The 20,900-nt window shown below is 62.3% G+C and overlaps 4 protein-coding genes across 6 annotated transcripts; 3 read left to right on the top strand and 1 right to left on the bottom strand.

The window, feature by feature from the left end:
- Positions 1 to 1,244: 1,244 nt before the first annotated feature.
- On the bottom strand, positions 1,245 to 4,359 carry CABP4 (calcium binding protein 4). The gene is made up of 6 exons (XM_039235539.1): positions 3,997 to 4,359; positions 3,579 to 3,609; positions 3,352 to 3,495; positions 1,887 to 1,996; positions 1,385 to 1,532; positions 1,245 to 1,273 (listed from the first exon to the last, which is right to left on the bottom strand). Exons 1-6 carry the CDS (start codon positions 4,357 to 4,359, stop codon positions 1,245 to 1,247), a joined length of 825 nt encoding a protein of 274 aa, XP_039091470.1.
- Positions 4,360 to 6,998: 2,639 nt separating this feature from the next.
- Positions 6,999 to 8,618, top strand: GPR152 (G protein-coupled receptor 152). Its single transcript, XM_039235379.1, has one exon. It carries the CDS (start codon positions 6,999 to 7,001, stop codon positions 8,616 to 8,618), a length of 1,620 nt encoding a protein of 539 aa, XP_039091310.1.
- A 4,427-nt stretch (positions 8,619 to 13,045) lies between these two features.
- CORO1B (coronin 1B) lies at positions 13,046 to 18,147 on the top strand. 3 transcript variants are annotated; one of them, XM_039235469.1, is made up of 12 exons: positions 13,050 to 13,111; positions 13,384 to 13,520; positions 13,876 to 14,078; positions 14,318 to 14,440; positions 14,547 to 14,676; positions 14,858 to 15,039; positions 15,128 to 15,247; positions 15,905 to 16,009; positions 16,090 to 16,235; positions 16,472 to 16,529; positions 17,229 to 17,507; positions 17,680 to 18,147. In XM_039235469.1, the coding sequence occupies exons 3-12, from the start codon at positions 13,878 to 13,880 to the stop codon at positions 17,803 to 17,805; spliced, it is 1,470 nt and encodes a 489-aa protein (XP_039091400.1). In that variant the 5' UTR covers positions 13,050 to 13,111; positions 13,384 to 13,520; positions 13,876 to 13,877; the 3' UTR covers positions 17,806 to 18,147. The 3 variants fall into 3 exon arrangements, with proteins under 3 accessions (XP_039091399.1, XP_039091400.1, XP_039091401.1); XM_039235470.1 differs by having other exon boundaries at positions 13,097 to 13,111; positions 13,473 to 13,520; XM_039235468.1 differs by lacking the exon at positions 13,384 to 13,520 and having other exon boundaries at positions 13,046 to 13,111.
- Positions 18,148 to 18,210: 63 nt separating this feature from the next.
- Positions 18,211 to 20,826, top strand: LOC120233912 (protein tyrosine phosphatase receptor type C associated protein). Its single transcript, XM_039235471.1, has 2 exons — positions 18,211 to 18,618; positions 19,967 to 20,826. Exons 1-2 carry the CDS (start codon positions 18,616 to 18,618, stop codon positions 20,585 to 20,587), a joined length of 624 nt encoding a protein of 207 aa, XP_039091402.1. The 5' UTR covers positions 18,211 to 18,615; the 3' UTR covers positions 20,588 to 20,826.
- Positions 20,827 to 20,900: the final 74 nt, after the last annotated feature.

Here is a 20,900-nt window from a genome sequence, read left to right as displayed (position 1 = left end):
TTTTTTTTAATGTTTTATTTATTTCTAGGTGAGAGAGAGAGACAGCGTGAGCAGGGGAGGGTCAGAGAGAGAGGGAGTCACAGACTGAAACAGGCTCCAGGCTCTGAGCTGGCAGTCAGCACAGAGCCCGATGCGGGGCTCGAACCCACGAACCATGAGATCATGACCTAAGCGAAAGTCGGACGCTTAACCGACTAAGCCACCCAGGTGCCCCTCTTTTATCTCATTTTCATCTGCATTGACTTTGTGATCTCTTTCAGAGTTTTCTCTTACTTGCGCTTTGGGGTGCTGATTTTCCTGTTTGTTGCACCTGCCCGTCTCCCTCACGGTGACTTGTTTTCTCGCGTGATTTGTGATCCTTTGTCATGAGTTCGTCTTCGGAAGTGACAGGGCTGTTTGTTTGTCGAGTCCCAGGTGCTCTGGGTTGAAGAGTGCTCTTCCGGCAGCCTCCGCCTATTTCTTCAGCTTTCCATATCATGCAGACAGACCACACTCCTGCCTAATGTGCAAGCCTGAGTCTCAGGCTCCTTAGGGTAGCTTTTTCCACTCAAGGCCCTGGACATCTGTTCCCTTGCTACTTCCTCAGGCTGGTCGGTGGAGGTATATTTTGGTTCCCTTTTCAAGAACAGAGTAGCCCTCTGAGACCCTGGCAGGTACTCAGGCTCGTGTGCTGTGCTCCAGCTTCTTACAGGTCTCCCGTCACTTATGGGTGTCAGAGCCCAGCTCTCTCCATGTCTGAAGCCCCCATGGTGTCCCCTGTCTCCTGCCACCCAGCTCTGAGTTCTCACCTTGTCTTTAGTACAGGGATCAGCCCTGAATTTCTTTCAAGTTCAATTTTTGGTTTTGTTTTTTAACATTTTCACACAAGTAGTGGGAGGCATCCAGCCACCCTCTCGATTCACCGTGTTTCCAGAATCCCCCCAACCCCACCCCCGGCCCCCGTGTTTGCATACTACAGTGCCAGGGAGCTTGCTACCTCCCAAGGGCCTGGGTCATCTTGCTCACACCGGAGAATGATGGGCAGCCGAGTGTAGGTGTCCTCCAGGCCGCTCAGGTGGGAGGAAGGTGAGGATGAAGGTGGGTGGGTGACATCAAGCCAACTCTCCAGCCAGATGTTGTCAAGGATCAAAGCCAGGTAGAGGCTGCTGGGGTCTCTTCCATTCTGAGGCCTCAGGGGGAGGGCGCAGAGCACGAAGCCTGCTGGCCTAGGGCCAGAGGGGCGATGCATTCTCCCTTCTAGAGCGTCAGTGGGTGAAAAGCATCATCACAAACTCTGGGGGAGAGAAGGGGCCGGGCTTGGGCCAGTCCTGGTCAGGGATCCCGGGACGCGCTGGGACCATCCTGAGAGCTGGAGGGGTAGGGTCTGTCTGGGAAGGGGACTCACCATCAAAGTCTACTGTGCCATCCCCGTTGAGGTCCACTTCTCGGAGCATCTCATCCAGCTCAGGACCCACGAGTGGCTCCCCCAGGAGAGCGGGTGCTGCCTGCCGCAGCTCTGCCACCGTGATCCGTCCGTCTCTGTCCGTGTCAAACTAGGATCCCAGCACAGCTCAGTCCCTCCCACCCAAAGCTGCCTCTGCCCCGACCCATCTCCACCTTGCCACATCCTGTGCCTGGATGTCCCCGCCTTCGCCCATCCAAACCCTCCTCCTCCCAGGAGACAATAGGCCCCCTCCTCCAGGAAGTCTCCTTGGGTGGATCCTCCAGCTGAGAGTGAGTGGCCCCTCTCCAATCCCTCGCGGGCCCCAGTCCCAGCATCCGCAGGGTTCCGGGCCTCCAGAGGCTGAGCCCTCCCGCCCCCACCGCCTCATCTCCTGGCCTGGATGGAAGGCGAGCACGTATGCCGCCAGCTGCCCACCAGCACCCAATTCGACCACGCTCCACACCTCTCGGAAGGCGATGCGCAGCTCCCGCACCCCCAGCATGTGTGCCGTCTCCTCCCTCAGCTTCGGGCCCATCAGTTCCACAAACTCCTCAAAGTCCACGCGGCCTCCCACTGCGGACCGAGGCAGAGTGTCACAATGGAGGAGGCTGGGGCCCCGAGAAGGGACGCCAGCCTCTCCCCAGCTCTACATCCAGGAAGGGACACCCAGCATCCATGCCCTCGGGGAGCGGGGAGGAGGTCGGAGCCCCCTTCTCCACAGGGATCACAGGGCGAGGTGCCTGAGTGTTCTCAGTGAAACACCTGAGTGCGGGGGGGGGGGGGGGGGGGGGGGGGGGGGGGAAGAGGCCAAGGCTTGGAACCAGGCAGCCCCAAGGTTAAACCCTGGTTGTGCTGCCGATGGGGCATGGGTGACCTTGAGTGCCAATGGCCTTGGGTGACTTACTAAACCTCCTTCCTCATCCTGGGGGAAGGGTGAGAGGACCCACTCCTAGGTGCTGCCGGGGGGAGGGGCACAGTTCATCCCTCCAACACGCTGAGACCCCGTGGGCAGCGATAAATGCCTCTTAGGGACCGTCCATGGAGTCCCGCCATTCTAAGATTACCATCAATTACCAAAAGCACCGATGGTCAAATAACAGCTTCGGGGAAAAGAAAAGAAGCCTGGCACTAAAGGTTCACGTCAAGAGTAAGTCACATCCCATTTTGGAAACCACAGAGCAAACGCAGGTGTCCTGCAATGAAGGGAATCTGATATTTGACAATTTAGCTAATGACAGTCACACAGGCGCCCACCCATCCGACATTTAATCACCAGGAGTGGCCAGGGTTCTGTCACACTAGGTCTCACTGAGGTCTCTCTCTTTTCAGGAGCCTCAGGAGGGTCAGAGAGACGCAGGGACACAGAGCCAGGTGGCTGGTACCAGCAGGGAGCACCGGCAGAGGGGGTCCTCGGCCTGAACCCCAAGGGTCTCTCTTGGGTCACTGGTGCCTTCCTTGACCCCGGGGTGCCCGCATCTCACAAGGCTAATGTCAGGCTCTCAAAATGCCCTAGAAACTGTCACACACTCCCGCCATCACCCCTGTGGACTCCCAGAGTCACTCCCCCACCACCTCTTCATCGTCCTCCGAACCATGAGGCTCAGGAGGACCAGGGCTGCCCAGCTGCGGCACAAAGCCGGGTGGCTGCCGCCACACTCCGCCCCCGGCCGGTGGGGGCCAGCCACTCACTTTGCATCTTTTAATTTTTTTAAATTTTTTAATATTTTAAAATTTATTTCTGAGAGAGACAGCATGAGCAGGGGAGGGTCAGAGAGAAAGGGAGACACAGAATCCGAAGCAGGCTCCAGGCTCTGAGCTAGCTGTCAGCACAGAGCCTGACGCGGGGCGCGAACCCACGAACCGCGAGATCATAACCTGAGCCGAAGTCGGACGCTTAACCGACTGAGCCCCCCAGGCGCCCCACTCACTTCGCATCTTGATGTGCTGCGAGACCTCGATGAGCTCCATCTCGGTGGGCATGTAGCCCAGCGTCCGCATGCAGTCGCCTAGGTCCCGGTAGCCGATGTAACCATCATGGTCAGTGTCAAACTCTTCAAAGGCGGCCTGAAGCTCTGCGGGGGAGGGAGGTCAGGCCGGGGCAGCCCGGCTCAGGGACGCCTCCCGCCCGCCACTGCCGCCAGCAAGGGCCACTCACCATCCAGCTCCTCGGGGCCCAGCTCGCGGTCCTGCAGAGGCACAGGCCGGCATGTCCCTGGGGGCCATCCTTCCTCCTCCAGCCCCAGCCCACGACGGCCTGGGTAGGGCCAGTCTCACAAGGGCGGGAGAAGGCAGCTGAAGCCCCATGGCCCCCGGAGAAGACATGACCCCCCCCACCTTCCTGCCCGGGGGCGTCCAGAGCTCGCACACAATCCTGGGTTTGAAGGCTAGCTCTGCCCGCCTCCCGGCCAAGCCCCAAACCAACCGTTCCCCAAACTGTAAAATCCCTCCCCCTGCAGCCCAGGCTCCTGGGTCTGGAGCGGAGGTACTAGGAGGCCTGAGTACTACGGGCAGGGTGGGCAGAGTCCAAGGGCACAAGTGTGGCCCCCCCCTCCCCGGCCCAGGCCCCACCTGACCTTCCCGAAGATGCGGCTGAGCAGGGGCCCGTAGGTCTTCTGAGCAGCATCCTGCCGGGTGACAGAGCGGTGTCGGTGGGACTGGCGACGACCGGCTGGCCTGGGGGCGGCAGGGCCCGTCCCCTCCTGTCCTTCTCGGGTCCCAGGGGGGCTCTTGCTGCTCCCCGGGGCCTCGGGGCCGGGGATGGGTGCCTGCCCCTCAGAGCCCCCAGCACCCTTCCGGGACCCTCGGAGTCCCCTGTCCTTCTTGCTCCTCTTCCTGGTCGAGAGCAGGCCCTCAGCACCACTCCTGGAAGCCACAGCCTCGACAGGGGGCTTCTGGGGGTCTGGGCCGCGCTGCCCCCTCGCCGGTTCTGTGGCCATGTGGGGAGGGCCGGCGGGGCTCAGAGACCCAGCACCAGGGAGCACCCTTGGTTCTCAGGAACCATAAAGCTACTTAACGCACCCCTACCCTGAGAGCTGATCGCCTGGGATGGAGCCTTGAGGGGGATTAGGGTAAGTGAGGCCGGCAGCTCCAGGCCCTAATCCGGGCCCTCTGCCTGGGGGCAGAGACACATGGGTCAAGAGAACTGTCCTCAGCAACAAGGGTGCCGGGACACGGGGCTGCCGTGAGCTTGGGGCTCTGGCTCTGCCCCTTAGGAGCTGGGAGACCCAGCAATTTCATCTCCCTGAGCCTCAGTCGCCTGGTCTATAAAATGGGGCCACTATCACTGAAGAGTCAAGGACTCGGCCCGGTTGTGTCACATGAGCAGGCTCAGCTAAGCAAGGAAGGGGGAGTGATCTCAGGAGAAAGAGCGTGGGCAAAGGCTGGGTGGTGGGAGAGGGTAGGAGAGTTGTCCCTCGCGGGGACAGCGTGGTCGGGGCAGAGGGTCTGTGAAAGTGAGGAAGCGAGGCCAGATCACAGAGACTGAGGGACACGGGGGTGATTTAGGAGGAGGCAGACCCTGGGGGGGGGAGGGTTTCCCGGAGCCTGCCCTGAAGCAGAGGGTCCTAGGGTGAGGAGGTTTTAGCCATGCGGCTCGGTCAGGGATGGGATGGCCTGGCCGGTCACCTGGCCCTGCTACGCCGGGGTTAGGGTTTCCCAGCGAGCAGCCCCAAGCCCATGAATGATTGATGTCTTCTCAGCTTGGGTTTCCGTCGGCCGCCTTAGCGCCGCCAGGCGCCCTGCGGCAGGTCCCGGCGAGGGGGCCCCAGATGGCTAGACCACTGGGCAGGCAGGCCCGCCCCGCTCCTTCCGGCCAGCAGCCTGCACCTCACAGGTAAGCCAGGCCTCACCTGTTTGGGCTCGGGGGAGCCCAGGGCTCTGGTCCAGCAGAGGCTGGAGCTTGCAGAGTGGGGTCTGCCTGAGGCAAAGCACTAGGAGAGAGGAAGCCACTGGGCTGAAGGCCAAGGGGCTGCAGCCATGGGCCACGGGCAGGATCCAGCCTTTCTGGGGCATCTGCTTCCTCCCCTGGCTCAGTGCTGCCGGGAGGACTTTCTCCAAGTCCAGAGGGAAACCCCCTCGGCCAGTGAGGGAAGGTGGGCGGAGTGGGGAGGGGAGGGACAGCCAGCCTCTTGCGTCCCACCCACCCCATCACCACCCGGCTGAGCCCCCTCCTCCTTCTGTCTGATAGCCTCAGGGGCCACCTTGTGCCTGAGCTGAGAATGAGGCCGGGGCCACAGGTGGGCGTTGAGGATGATGAAGAGGTTCCAGCTGCTTCCGGGACAGCCCTTCTGGCCCCAGGCTGCCGGGCCCTGAGTTGTAGACCACACCCTGAGTTCATGAGCTGCACTTCCCCTGGCCCAGGCTCCTGCCCACCCTTGGCCTCCTACAGGCCCATGGGACTCTGAGCCTCCCCTCCTTGGAATCTTAAACACTTGAACTCCAGGATACAGGAAGGCAAGGGGCTTGTGACGATCTGACCAAGTGCTTTTCAAACTGTTTTCCCTGGAGCACCCCTGGGACTCCACTGTAATCTTCTATTTGAAGAAAAGATTCACCAGCTTTAAAAATATGTTTGAGGGGCGCGTGGGTGGCTCAGTCAGTGAAGTGCCTGACTTTGGCTCAAGGCATGATCTCGCAGTTTGTGAGTTCGAGCCTGTACTGGGCTGTCTGCTATCAGCACAGAGCCTGCTTTGGATCCTCTGCCTCTCCTCCACTCGCACTTGTTTCTCTCTCTCTCTCTCAAAAACAAATAAACATTAAAAAAAATTTAAAGGGTGCCTGGATGGCTCAATTGGTTAGCAACTGACTTCAGCTCAGGTCACAATCTTGCGGTTCGTGGGTTCGAGCCCCGTGTCGGGCTCTGTGCTGACAGCTCGGAGCCTGGAGCTGCTTCCGATTCTGTGTCTCCCTCTCTCTCTGCCCCTCCCCCATTCGTGCTCTCCGTCTCCATCTGTTTCTCTCTCTCTTAAAAATAAATATCAAAACAAGTTTTTAAAAAGGATGTGTATATGACATCTTTATAAAAAAGTATTTAAAAATTAAAAGTAAATAAAATAAAAAATTAAAAAGGGGGAAAATATAAATAGATATATATGTTTATATATAAATATATATATATTTATTTGTTTATATAAATATATGTTTATATATTTATTTATATGTTTTTATATATATATTTTTATATATGTTTTTATATATGTTTATATATAAAAATATATATGTTTATATATATTATTTATATATAATATATATGTATATATAAATATATATGCATATATAAACATATATATATTATGTATATATATAAATATATAAACATATATATAATATATATATGTTTAAAACATTATATATGTTTGAAAGCCCCTGGTTTAGTCTGCTAGGGCGTACTGGGACTCCGTGAGGCAGGATGGTTACGTCCGAGTTTCAGTCGTGGTGCTTCCTGTGCTGTCTCTGACCTTGGGCGAGTCACTGATCCTCTGAACCTTCCTCTCCTCACCTGTAAAATGGATGGTCTGAGGACCACGCAGGGGCATCTATTTCAAGTCCCTGGCAGAGGCTAACTGCCCAAAAGGTGATGACGATGGCTCAGAGAGGGACAGTGACTTGCCTGGAGCTACCCAGCAGCCTCTGTCATACTCAGTCCCTCATGATTTCGTTGGTTCCTCAGGCACCCGCTCCGTGGCCAACAGCACACCGGGGAGCCCAGACGGACACTGCCATGGAAGCCAACCTGGGGGCCGCTGGCCACGGGCCCCGCACGGAGCTGGACGACGAAGACTACTACCCCCAGGGTGGCTGGGACACGGTCTTCCTGGTGGCCCTTCTGCTCCTGGGGCTGCCGGCCAACGGGCTCGTGGCCTGGCTGGCTGGTTCGCAGGCCCGGCAGGGAGCGGGCACGCGGCTCGCCCTGCTGCTGCTCAGCCTGGCCCTGTCTGATTTTCTGTTCCTGGCGGCAGCGGCCTTCCAGATCCTGGAGATCCAGCAGGGAGGGCGCTGGCCGCTGGGGACGGCCGCCTGCCGCTTCTATTACTTCCTGTGGGGCGTGTCCCACTCCTCCGGCCTCTTCCTGCTGGCGGCCCTCAGCATGGACCGCTGCCTGCTGGCTCTGTGCCCACGCTGGTACCCCGGGCACCGCCCGGCCCGCCTGCCCCTCTGGGTCTGCGCCGGGGTCTGGGTGCTGGCCACGCTCTTCAGCGTGCCCTGGCTGGTCTTCCCCGAGGCCGCCGTCTGGTGGTACGACCTGGTCATCTGCCTGGACTTCTGGGACAGCGAGGAGCTGCCGCTGAGGATGCTCGAGGTCCTGGGGGGCTCCCTGCCTTTCCTCCAGCTTCTCGTCTGCCACGTGCTCACGCAGGCTGCCGCCTGCGGGGCCTGCCGCCGCCACGGGCCGGGGCCCACGGCCTGCCGCGGCTTCGCCCGTGTGGCCAAGGCCGTCTTGTCAGCCTACGTGGTCCTGCGGCTGCCCTACCACCTGGCGCAGCTGCTGTACTTGGCCTTCCTGTGGGACCTCTACCCCGGCTACCTGCTCTGGGAAGCCCTGGTCTACACCGACTACCTGATCCTGCTCGACAGCTGCCTCAGGCCCTTCCTCTGCCTCCTGGCCAGCGCCGACCCCCGGGCCCTGGTGCGCGCCCTGCTCTCCCCCTTCGCCGCCGCTCTCTGCGAGGAACGGCCCGGCAGCTTCACGCCGGCCGAGCCGCAGCCCCAAGTGGACTCCGGGAGTCAGACTCTTCCCGGGCCCCTGGCCGGGGTCCAGCCCGAGGTGCGCCCCGCGGCCCAGCCGCAGCCGGATGCTGTGTCCCAGCCCCAGGGGACCCCCACAGCAGAGCCACGGCGGGATTCGGTGGCCGGGCCACAGGCAGACCCCACAGTGCAGCCTCGGGCGGATTCGGTGGCCCGGCCACGGGCGGATCTTGTGATCCAGCCTCAGCTGAACGCCCCAGTTCAGCCCCAGGCGAACCGCGAGTCTCAGCCCCATGTAGACTTCGTGGCCCAGCCACAAGCAAGCCCTAAGGCCCAGACCCCTGGACCTGCGTCCAGCCCAGCTCTCGGCCCCCGTGATGAAGCCTCTTCGGGCCCCTCCACAGAGCCCGCCCCAGAAGCCCCCGAGGCCCCCGCCGTGCCCGCCGACTCTGAGGGAGAAGGTCCCAGCAGGACCCCCCCAGAGGAGGCCCCTGGAGCAGGCCCCACGTGAGGGTCCGGGAAAGCTCAGGCCCATCGAGGCAGTGGAAGAGCTTGAGGGAGACAGAGGACCGGCCAGTCACAGAGGAGGGGGCTGTGGAGGAAGTCATCACGGGAAGCCCCGCCACGTCCCTTGGGGCCACAGGAGGACTTGGGGGAAGTGGAAATGAAGCACCAAAGTCCCAGGCAGTTTGTCGTGATCGTCTTCTCCCTACCCAGGTCCCGCTCAGTTTCTCCGCGCCTGCCCTCCGCACACAGTGGCCCGACAGTCCCCCCCGACGGGGGGCCGCTGGGCTCTGGCCCCCAACACCCCAGACCCGCTGCCAGCCTCCCTCAGCCTCAGTCCTGCAGGAGGTAGACGGCAGGGGCGACTTCCCCGAGCTTGAGCTGACCTCCCTTAATCCTTCCTCCACCCTCCCCTCCCTGTCTCACCCTCTAACTTGGGCGGGAGGAGGCCAAAGAGGAAATCCTTGCAGGGAAGGAAGGCATCATTCAGGAGCGAGCAGGGAGGGACCTGGGGTCCTCGGAGCCCGCGCAGGCTGGCCTGGCCTGACCAAGGCCTGTCCACCAGCCCCCCGCCCCCCCCCAAGCAGTGAGCCTGCACAGGACCTCCCAGGGCAAGGCAGAGGCGAGAGCCACGAAGCCTGGATTCAAATCAGGCTCTGGTGATGGCAGGAGCCTGGCGCACAGTAGGGGCTCAGTGAACAAACCCCGTTCGCTGGCATCCAGGGACGTCCCTGCAGAGGCTGGAGATGGAGGAGGGGAGGCGCTGCCTTGGCCTGGGCGTCTGGGGTCCTGGGAGCTTTGGGGCAGATCAGCCGTGCCCGTGACCGGTTCTGGGCCACGGGTGCCCAGGTGGCCTGAGAGAGCATCTGCCCCACTCAAGGGTTCAACAAGTGTCCCCCAGCCCCCCTCCACCCACCATGGGGGGCCGCGGGTATAGAGTGCTCAGTCCCGCTTCCATTTGAGCCCCTTCTATGCACTCAACCCACGTGCAGAGATGGGATGATGTCCACACAGAGAGCCCTGGGGACCAGTGGCTCCAAGAAGGGTACAGGCCCCCAGGAGGTCACACGACATCTCTGGGGCAGAGCCAACCTCTCCCCCTCGAGCTGCAGACACTGCAGTAAAAACTGAGAAGTGCCGAAGATCTCATTCGGAACCCCTCACCCTACTTCCCTTCTTCCCTTTCACTCTTCTACACCAACCCCCTGCCAGCTTGCCCTCCCACTCCGTGTTCTACAATCATGAGCCCTTTAACCTCCTCCCTGAGTCCTGACCTGTAGTGGCCGAGAGACGCCCTTACCGGCAGGCCATAAAACAGCAGACATTTAAGTGCTACCCTTGCGGGGTGCTTCTATTTTAAAAAGGCAGCAGGCTGTGCGGGCGGTCAGGAACGGTGCGGGCAGACGTGGGGTCTGGTTGCCAGCTCCCTCTTTACCTCGATTTTCTCCTCTGTACAATGGGGGAGGAGGGGCCATGTTCCCCTTGCAAGGGCTGCTGCTCTCATTAACTGAGCCCAGGGACGAAAGCTGGCTGAATGGTGGCCATGGCGGTGGTTATGGTGGTGGCAATGCCAAGGGCATAATTATAACATGTCCTGGTGGCAGAACTGTGGACACTGCTCAGAGATTTCTGACCAGGCACAAATTTGTTGAATTCAGTCCTTCAGAAAGTATTTATCGAGCACTTGCTAGGTGACTTTCCAGCCAGCCTTCCATTCTGGAGATACGTGGGTGGGATGAGGGGCACCGGAGGCCGTGCCCCAGGGGTTTTTTGAATCCCAGCTTCACTACTCACCAGCTATATGATCTTCAGCAAGGCTCTTGGGTTCTTTGGGACTCAGTTTCCTCATCTGTAAAATGGGGATCATAACAATGGTTCCCATTTCCTAGAAGCGTTGATCCCTGTGAAGTACTTGGATCCTTGACTGGCACAGAGGAAGTGCTTAATAATTGTTAGCCATTGATTTAATTATGCCAGTGGGCATCCCCAAGCCTCACCCAGGCCTGGGACCAGCACTGACCCACGGGCCAGAGCCCACGCGGCAGCATCTTGCCCACTAGGCGTCTGCTCCACCATCCTGCCTCCCTCTCTGGAACAAATGCTTTTACACTCGCCCACCCTCATGGGTGCACACTCCCTGGAGGCAGGGACAGGACTTGCAGTGCCCCTCCCCCTTCTCCCAGGCAGCTGTCCTGAAGCTTTTTCAACATGGCAGGCAGATCGGGCACTCCTATGCCAGCCACCTGCCAGTAACTCTGGTCCAAACCCAGCAGTTTGGATAGTGGGCCAGCCCATCTCCGAGTTCCCTGAGGGGAACTCTCACCCATAATGGGTAATTGCGATCCAGGAGAGAGGGCAGTGGCATGAAGGGTTTTGTGGGATAAAGAGGAGTCCTCCTGATCCACAGAGAGTGTTTTGTGTTGGAGGAAACATGCACACCCAAGGCCACAGAGGTTGAAAGGAGGGCTCATCCCTGACGTTCCACAATCCATCTACCTCACCCCTAACACGCCCCATGGGGCTGGGCTCCTGTTGCCCTCTGGGAGACTCACCCCTTCTCCAGGCGAGAGGTACCCGTCACGGAGAAATTTGTTTTTGAGAACTGTGAATATGAACATTGCCGATTCTACATTCAGGACTGCTGTTCGTTCATTCATTCAACGGACATGAATTGAACACACGCTGAGTACTAGGTCCCCTTCCAGGTGCTTCCATACAGTGGGAAACAAGATGGGTGCTAGCCTCCACTTGCTGATGTCCTGGGGGGGTGAGGCAGGCGAAAAGCAAATACACAAATAATTGCACACTATGACATCAGATCGTGGTTAAGAAAGGTGCAGGGGGAACAAGTGAGGGCCAGAGAGCCACCAGTGAGGGGGTGGTCGGGGAGGGCCCTGTGGGAAGGCGGCATTTGGGCAGAGCCCTGGAGGAAGTGAGGGGATGGAGCCTTTGCACAATCTGGGGAAGTTTGCAGATGGTGTGAACAGGGATGTGCACGGGCCCCAGAGTGGGAAGGAAGGTGGCTTGTTTCAGGGACAGCAGTGTCACTGGGTCACAGACGGGACAGAGGGAGGTAACGAATGGGGGAGGGGGACGCAGTGGCTGTGGATGTTATTTCAAGAGTGACAATGAGGAGCGAAGGGAAGGGCGGGTAGGGGGTGTTGTTTGGGCTTTAGACAGACCCCTGGCTGTTGCCTGGAGGGCGCAATGGAGAGAGAGGCTTAAGTGGCATTTGGGAGAAGGTGCCTCTCCCAAAGCACCCTCATTCCTGTCCTTTTTTGGAAGGGTCTGCCTGCCCCAGGGTTTACGGAACAAAGGGAAAAGCAAGGACTTTGGAGCCAAATAGATGGAAACTCAGTCTTGCTGGGGTCACCCGGGGCAGGCACCCTCCTCTCTGAGCCCTTTCCTCCTCAGGGGAGGAAAAGAGTGAGTAGGGTATGAGCCCCGCCTGCGACCCCAGATAAGACCCCTTCTGGCTTTGCTCTTTCCTCCTCTTCCCTCCCCCCCCCCATTTTTCTGGGGGAAAAAAGAAAAACGTGACCAAGGGGTGATGGTCAGGGTCTCCAAGAAGGAATGAGGGAGGTGGTCAGTGCCCTGGAGACACCAGCCCCAGGCAGAGGGGGCAGATTCTGCCTGTGGGACCCACAGGGACACCTAAATAACCCCCGCGGGGGTGCGGGGACACAGACAGGGATGGGGTAGATCTGGAGAGGCCAGTCTGGGCCCCTGTCACCGGAGCTGGGAGGAGGGGGACATCTGCAAACAGACCACCAGATCTCCGTGGAGACGGTCGAGGAGAGAGAGGTGTGCGGGATGTGGCAGAGGGCATGGCCCCATTTCTATTTTTAATAGGAAGGCTCGGCAGGCCCCAGCGGGGCTCAGGGGAAGGAATGGGTTGGCTGGCGCCTTCCACTTGCCCCTTAAAACCCCGCCGTTGCATTTACATTGTTCATCAAGAGCGTGCACTTCTGTAACCTTTAAAGAGAGGCACGTGAATATACGGACTGTCAGCCTAGATACTGTATTTTGGAGAGGGGGGTGCTCTGGGGGACCCGGGAGAGCGTACCGGGATGGGGACTGGGACGGCGGGCTGGCCCCCCAAACTTCGTACTCCTGGGGGTTCCGCTAAAGGAGCAAGACCGGGAAGGGGCCGCGGTCTGCGGGCAGGCGGCACCTCGCACCTGCAGCCCCTCCGGCCCCACCTCCGCCCCTTGGCCCTAAGAGGTCCCCCCCCCCCCCAGTGTCTGAGGGTCAGGGCTCGCCCAGGCCCCGCCCCTGCGCTCCCCCGGAGCCCCCGAACTCCTGGCCTCCAAGGGCGGCTCGCAGCCTCCCGCCCCGCCCCTCCGCGCGTGACCTCGGCCCCGCCCCCGCGAGCCCCCGCCCCGCCCCCCCGCCCCCTGCCCCCGGCTCCTCTGTCACTTCCTGATTCCCGCTTCCTGCTTCCCAGAGGCCGGGATCCGGAGCCGCCCGAGGCCGGTGCCGCAGTCCCCGGCGTCCCCGGTGAGCGCGGCGGGCCGGGGCTGGGGTCGCGGGCGGGAGGCCGGGCTGGGCTGCGGGGGCCGAGCTGTAGGAGGCTGGGGTGGGGGGTCGTGAGGCCGAGGAGCCCTTCCCCTCATGGTTCCGCTCATGGTTCACCTTGGACCCCGCTCCGAAGGCGCCCTGGGATGCTCTGCGGCCGTGAGCGGCGGCCTGACCCCCCCTCCCCCGCCCCGTCCCGCCAGGCCCCCTGGGCCGGCCTGGGGCTCCCTGCAGCTCCCTGCACATTCCTGCAGGCACTGCACATTCCCTGGGGCTCGGGACTGGGGCCGAGTGCAGTGCGGCTGCACAGAGGAGTCCTTTCCTGCCTCCTGGGTCTGCCCAGCCCATCACCCAACTTCCAAGTCCTGGGCTGGAAGGAGTCCGCTTCCAGGTGACTGGGACCCTCCGAGGAGCTAAGGGTGCCCTGCTCTGGCACCTCCCACTTCCCCCGCACACATACCAGAGGCAGGAGGGGCCTGGGTAGGGTCCTGCAAAGCCCCTCCCCACTCAGCAGTGTGGGCCTCTGGTCAGGGCATTTACCACCCCCCTCAGATGCCACCTTGGGGGGGGTGGCAGGCAGGGTCTGCCCCTGTGACCCCCGTTCCGTAACTGGGGAAACTGAAAGCCAAGAGGGTTATGATGACCAGGCCCCTGGTTGCACCCTCTCACCACCCTGCATGCAGCCCTGGGAGGGCTGGGGGCTGTTGGGGTGGGTGAGGGCTGATCAAGGCCTCTCCCCCCTGCAGACATGTCCTTCCGCAAAGTGGTTCGGCAGAGCAAATTCCGGCATGTGTTCGGACAGCCGGTCAAGAACGACCAGTGCTATGAAGATATTCGAGTGTCCCGTGTCACTTGGGACAGCACCTTCTGCGCAGTCAACCCCAAGTTCCTGGCGGTGATCGTGGAGGCCAGCGGCGGGGGGGCCTTCCTGGTGCTCCCCCTAAGCAAGGTGCGCCCCATCAGGGCTGGGGGAAGGACTAGAGATGGGACCACACCCGCAGGGCCTGTCTGCTCACTTCACATTCCGTATCTTGCCCATCCCCGCGCTGTTGGGAAGGTGTCATAACCTACGTTTATTGCCTACATGGTATTAGCACAGATGGAGAAAGTTTTTTATGGCCACCGAGTCAGGGTCAGAGGCACCAAACGTTTCCTGCTCACCCTTGACTGCCCCTCTCATGCCCGCAGACGGGCCGCATTGACAAGGCCTACCCGACGGTGTGTGGACACACAGGACCCGTCCTGGACATTGACTGGTGTCCCCACAATGACGAAGTCATCGCCAGCGGCTCAGAGGACTGTACCGTCATGGTGAGGCACGGGGCTGTGGTTGTGCCTGGGTCACAGGTGTGGCTCGAGGCTGCTGCCAGTAGGGGCCAAGCAGTGGCCTCAGCTGGCGTCCCCACCCCTCTTGCAGGTGTGGCAGATCCCAGAGAACGGGCTGACCTCCCCGCTGACGGAGCCGGTCGTGGTGCTGGAGGGGCACACCAAGCGAGTGGGCATCGTCACCTGGCACCCGACCGCCCGCAACGTGCTACTCAGTGCAGGTCTGCACTGCCCCCCACCCCACACCCCTGCCCCTCTCTACGCACAGTTCCGGAGCCCACGCCCTCTCCCGAGCCCCTCTGACGGGCGGTAAAGATTGGCCACAGAGGTCAAGAGGCCAGGTCTGGTCCCAGGAGGGTGGTCCAAGCCAGCCTGGTGGGATGACGGCCCCCCGCCCGGCAGGCTGTGACAACGTGGTGCTCATCTGGAACGTGGGCACGGCGGAGGAGCTGTACCGCCTGGACAGCCTGCACCCCGACCTCATCTACAACGTCAGCTGGAGCCGCAATGGCAGCCTCTTCTGCTCTGCATGCAAGGACAAGAGCGTGCGCATCATCGACCCCCGTCGGGGCACCCTGGTGGCGGTACGTGGCCCTGGAGGGCGAGGATGGTAGTGGACAGGCCGAGGGGCTCTGTCGGGGTGCTCCACTGACCGCCCTGTCCCCTGGACAGGAGAGGGAGAGGGCGCACGAGGGGGCCCGTCCCATGCGGGCCATCTTCCTGGCAGATGGCAAGGTGTTCACCACGGGCTTCAGCCGCATGAGCGAGCGGCAGCTGGCGCTGTGGGACCCGGTGAGTGGCCACGGCCGGCCTGAAGGGGCAGGCTCGATCGAGACTTGGGCCCCACCCTGGGCGAGGAGGGCAGGAGTCACCCTGGAGAGAGGCCTGTGGTTCCCAGGTTCTCAGCCTGGCACCCTGCCAGCCTGTTCTGTCCTTACCCCTTGCTCTCCAGCCGCCCCCCCCACTGCCCTCAGGCCCCCCCCCCACCTCCGGGTCTCAACCCACATTATTCTTGCCAACTGTAAGGCCATTCCCTCCTTTGCTTGCCTGTTCCCATCTGGCTGCCCTTCAGGGCTCGGTGCAGAGGTCCCCTCCTCCAGGAAGCCTCCCAGCCCCTTCCACTGAAGGGCTCTGTCCCACAGCCCCATGCTTCCATATAGTGACCGCCACAGGTCCCTCTGAGACAGGAGCTGGTGCTGCCTGGCGCCCCTGGCTCCCATGTGGTAGGGACTGCCTCCACACTGGCTCCGAGGCCCGGGGTAGGCTAGGAAAGTGAGACCCTGGGAGTGGAGGGGATGCAGGAGGGTGGGAGAGAGCCCATCTGGCATGGTGGGGGCAGTGCCAGCTGGCATGTGGGGCGGCCTGGGGCCAGTCCTGGTGGAGGGCTGGGATGGTGAGGAGGGGCCGGGGGAGGACTCCGGCCTGACTGCCCCCCACCCCTCGTGCCAGGAGAACTTTGAGGAGCCCGTGGCCCTGCAGGAGCTGGACTCGAGCAACGGGGCCCTGCTGCCCTTCTACGACCCAGACACCAGCGTGGTCTACGTGTGCGGCAAGGTGGAGCCAGGCAGGCGCGCAGGGGGCAGGGAAGAAGGCTGCCTGCCTGAGTGCTGACCCCTGCCCCTCCCCCGCCACAGGGTGACTCCAGCATCCGGTACTTCGAGATCACGGATGAGCCCCCCTACATCCACTTCCTGAACACGTTTACCAGCAAAGAGCCGCAGAGGGGCATGGGCAGCATGCCTAAGAGGGGCTTGGAGGTCAGCAAGTGCGAGATCGCCCGGTAAGGAGGGCCTCCCCGGTGGCCTCTGGCTGCAGAGGGATGAGTTGGCTCCAGCGGCAGAGGCGAGGCCCATGGCCATACGGGGTGAAAGGTCAGACCTCCGGAGGCCGCTCGGGAGCAGGAACCCGCCCTCAGCAGGGCCAGGATAGAGGTCAGAGTGTGGAGAGTGCAGGGGGCAAGGGAGCCAGTGATGAGGAGGCTCCATCCATGGCTCCGCCCTCCCCTCCCTTTCCCAGGTTCTACAAACTACATGAACGCAAGTGTGAGCCCATTGTCATGACTGTGCCAAGAAAGGTGAGGCTACTTGGTTCCCTGCCCACCCACTCCTTTCTCCAGCAGACAGGACACGGTGGGGGTGACCGGGGTAAGGCCTGTGAATGGGACCTGGTTGAGTGTGGATGTGGTCGGTGGGCTGGTCGTACCCAGCCAGGTGCTGGGCCAGATGGGATGGGCAGGGACGTGACAGGGTGAGCTGAGGCCGTGCTCTGGAAGAGCCACAGGAGACGGCCAGGCAGAGGGAACAGAGGTGAGAACGGAGAGCGGGCGCGAGCCCGGGTGTAGTGGAGATTCCCATGAGGAGGGCACCAGTGGCGTGTGGCGCAGCCTCGGGTGTCCGGCCAAGAGCCTTGGACGAGCTTCGTCCGTCTCCACCGAGTGCGCCATTCTGCATGCCAGGCACGTCCCCGGGAGCAGAGCTGTGAGGGGGGCTGACAGGGCTCACAGTCCGTGGGACACACACGGCCCCCAGAGTCCCCTGAAACCACGCAGCTGGCCCCTGCTCAGGAGCATCCGGAAGGCTCCTGAGGGAGCTGCTGGCGTACCCCGAAGGGAAGTGAGATGACAGGCTTGTGTTTAGAGGGGCTGCTGGAGGCCAGGCCATTGGAGGATGGGTTGACGGGGTACAGGCTTAGGGGTTGGCCACCCAGGGTCCAAACAGAAGGACCCTGACACTGGGCCCCTGGCTGATCCCCGCCTCCCCCACCCCCGGCCCAGTCGGACCTCTTCCAGGACGATCTGTACCCTGACACAGCTGGGCCAGAGGCGGCCCTGGAGGCAGAAGAGTGGGTGAGCGGGCGGGATGCCGACCCCATCCTCATCTCCCTGCGGGAGGCCTACGTGCCCAGCAAACAGCGGGACCTGAAGGTCAGCCGGCGCAACGTGTTATCCGATAGCCGGCCTGCCGCGGCCCCCAGCTCTGCCCGCCTGGGAGCCTCCACATCTGCTGCCTCCACTCACACCATCGCCCCCAGCGGCAGCCTCGCCGGAGCCGGGGTACGTGCCTCCCACTCCGGGTGGCGGTGGGAAGCCCCAGGTGTCGCCCCGGTCTGCTGCGTGTGCCTGAACCATTCGCTGCCTGTGTGCGGGGCTCCCGCCCCCTGCCGGGTAGGTTTGGGGAGGGCTTGCGGCTCCTTGACCCTAGTGCCCGCCTTCCTTGTCCCTGCAGGAGGCTGGGAAGCTGGAGGAGGTGATGCAGGAGCTCCGGGCGCTGAGGGCACTGGTCAAGGAGCAGGGGGAGCGCATTGGCCGCCTGGAGGAGCAGCTCAGCCGAGTAGAGAATGGGGATGCTTAGGACCATAGGCCCAGGGGGCGCCACTCCCCCTCACCTCCTCCTCCTCCTCCACCCCCTTCTCACCCAGCCTCTGTTGGCAAGTTCCACCGCCAGCTGGCTGCCTCCCGCCCCTGCCCGGGGCCTCCGGGGCAGGTTCAGGGGCAGTCCACATCCTGACCCATCCTGTGGGCCTGGGCTCGAGCCACCACCTGGCTCTTGTCGTTGTTACTGTGGAGGGTTTTTGTACCAGGGCAAGCTTATACTTTGAGGGACCATCTCCCCCCAGCTCCCTGCTCCTTCCCCAGAGTAAGCGGGAGGGACAGCCTCTATATTTTCATTCCAAATAAAATTCTCTTTCTAAAAGCCAGGTTTGCCCTTCTGCAAAGGGTGGGGCTGGGAAAGGAAGTCTGGAGGGCTGGGGACAAATGAGGCCCACGGGGATCACAGCTACGAGGGAGGCCTGGGGGCCACGAGCATTCCCCACAGCCAGCGCTTCCCCGGATCCTGCCAAGTACAGAAACTGAGGTCGCAGACCTGCGGACACCCGGGACCACGTCCTGCTTTGAGCCGGTGCCGTTCCCCCTTTCGGAGGCCTGGTCACAGCCCCGAGTCACTGGCTTAGAGACCTATGAGGCTTTAGTGTGGGTTAGGGTGGTCCCGCGAGGCCCAAGGCCCCCCAGCAGGGGACCGTGACAGGGAGTGCTGGGTGGGGTATTGTGGGCAGGAAGCGGAAGCAGAGTAACCCCTAGCTGCAGCTGAGCGCGCCAGGCTCACTTCCACTCAACAGCCAGAGCTGGTGGTGGGCGCCTGAGCACTGAGGTCGGAGGACTGATGGTGAGCATGGGAGCCCGGTGGGCCCTGCAGTGGGGGCGACAGGTCGGGGCTGGAATGTCTGGGTCCTGGGAGCTAAGGGAGGACCCCCCCCCACCACGACTGGGGCCCAGGGGCAGAACCAGCCAGTCAAGGGCAGAGGCGGGAGAGCCAGGGCAAGCATGGGGCAGAACCTGGGCCTTCCTCTCCCCTCACCACAGAGCTGGGCCTCCTTGGGATTCAGGGTGTGCCCCTAGCGCCCCACTGCAGGCCTAGACCCCCTTCAAGAACCTTTGCTGGACCCTTTCACCTGCTCTGCTTGGGACCTGGCACCTGGGCACTGAGCCTGCCTGTATCCCTGAAGCCCAGGCAGAGAGGGCCTGGGGCAAAGAGGAGGCCTGCTTGAAACCTCGGCACCCCTCCCCCCTCTGCCACCCCCGCCCCCCACCTGCCTTTTTCCAACCGCAGGCTTCCTCTGTTAGCGCCCGGCCTCCCCCGGCCCCTGGCCCTGCGAGCCTGAGGCCCCCAGGGACGGGGAGTTGAGCGGAAGTGCTGCAGCTGGGGCAGTCCCATGGGTGGGAGGGAAGAGGGGCTTCAGGGCCTCCCATCCTGAGACCTGGCCCAGTGGAGGGTAACCAGTTGTCTTGGAGGCAGTCCCTCCATCCCAGGCCTCAGGAAGATCCAGCCCCCCAACAACCAGCCTGGCAGGCGACCCCCCTCCTTCAACGCCCCACCCACACCGCACAGGCAGAGTCTTGACACGTTCAACCAGTATTAACTGAGCACCTGCTATGTGTGCTGGAAAAAAGTGCGGGAGCCGTTAACGATGCCCGCCTCCTGGCCACTTACACTGGTGGGGCAGATAAGCCCGTGAACAGCAAGCACCTATTTGCCGGAGGAAAATAGAGCCAGGCGGGGCCAGGCTGCAGGGGGAAGCTGCAGGTCCCCGAGATGGTGCCAAGGTGAGCCGGCAGCAGCCATGTGGCTCTTGTGGATGGAGCCCCTGAGCTGAGGAGACAGCCCGCAAGCAGGCCCCCGGCAGGCGCAGGCTCATACGGCACAGGTGGGGTGGCAAGGGAAGGGCATCAGAGGCCCCCTGGCCAGATCTCAAAGGACCAGGGCCTTGCTTAGAACTCGGGTTTTTCTGCTTGACCGCCTCCATTCTGCCCAAGAGGCAACTGAGGACCCAGCCACTGGCTTTCCCCCAGCCTGACCCCAGCACCCCCACCCCAGCCACCAGCTTTCCCGCAGCCTGACCCCTCCCAGCCACCAGCTTTCCCCCAGCCTGACCCCCCCACCCCCACCCCAGCCACCAGCTTTCCCGCAGCCTGACCCCAGCCCAGGTGACGAGCCCCTGCCTGTCCCCCCACAGGACCTGCCCCGTGCCCTGGGGGTTGGGGCACTGCTGGCCCTGCCAGGGGTCCTGTGCTCGGGCGGCAGCACCAACAGCGAGGGCTCGAACTCTGGCACCGTCGTGCTGCTGCTGCTGCTGCTGCTGCTCCTGCTGGCCACCGGCCTGGCACTGGCCTGGCGCCGCCTCAGCCGCGACTCGGGGGGCTACTACCACCCGGCCCGCCTGGGCGCCGCACTGTGGGGCCGCACCCGCCGCCTGCTCTGGGCCAGCCCCCCGGGCCGCTGGCTCCGGGCCCGGGCTGAGCTGGGGTCCCCCCATGACGACCCAGAGCAGCAGCAGGACGAGCAGGACGGGGAAGACGACTACCACCCGGTCGGCGGCCTGGAGGAGGCAGAGTCCCGGGAGGAGGAGCCGCGGTGCGTGGAGGGGCCCGGCCCCCGGCAGGACCCAGAGCCCGCTGAGGAAGCGTGTGACAGTAACGCCGGTGGGGGCCTGGGCCTGGGCTCCCAGGGGCCGGCGGGCTCGGGGGGCAGTGCTGAGGCCCTGCTGAGTGACCTGCACGCCTTTGCTGGCAGCGCGGCCTGGGACGACAGCGCCGAAGCGGCCGAGGGCCAGGACCTCCACGTCACCGCACTGTAGGAGCCAGCGTGGTGCCACATCCCTGTCACCATGCCCCTGCTTCCCAAGCCGCCGTGGCTGCTTGGACACAGCCTGCCCTGGTCCCGCTGTCACCCACACCCCCAGATGGACACTCTCAGACTGTCACTCCCCCCACCCACTCCGTCCCCAGAGCTGTGCATCCCTGTCCCCACCAGGAAGGCCACCCATCCCTATGGGCACCGGGCAGCCACCTGAAATAAAAGCCCTCCAGCCCCGTGGCTCTGTGGTCCTGTGGCAAGCCTCCCCGTCTCTAAGCAGGGGCTCCTCCTGCCACTCCCCCCGCCCCACCCCT

Source organism: Hyaena hyaena, unplaced genomic scaffold (assembly GCF_003009895.1).
Source record: "Hyaena hyaena isolate Hyena2069 unplaced genomic scaffold, ASM300989v1 scaffold_98, whole genome shotgun sequence".
In the NCBI taxonomy this organism is placed as follows: domain Eukaryota; kingdom Metazoa; phylum Chordata; class Mammalia; order Carnivora; family Hyaenidae; genus Hyaena; species Hyaena hyaena.
Note: the sequence above shows the minus strand (reverse complement) of the source record. Positions and strands in the feature narration are given on the sequence as shown.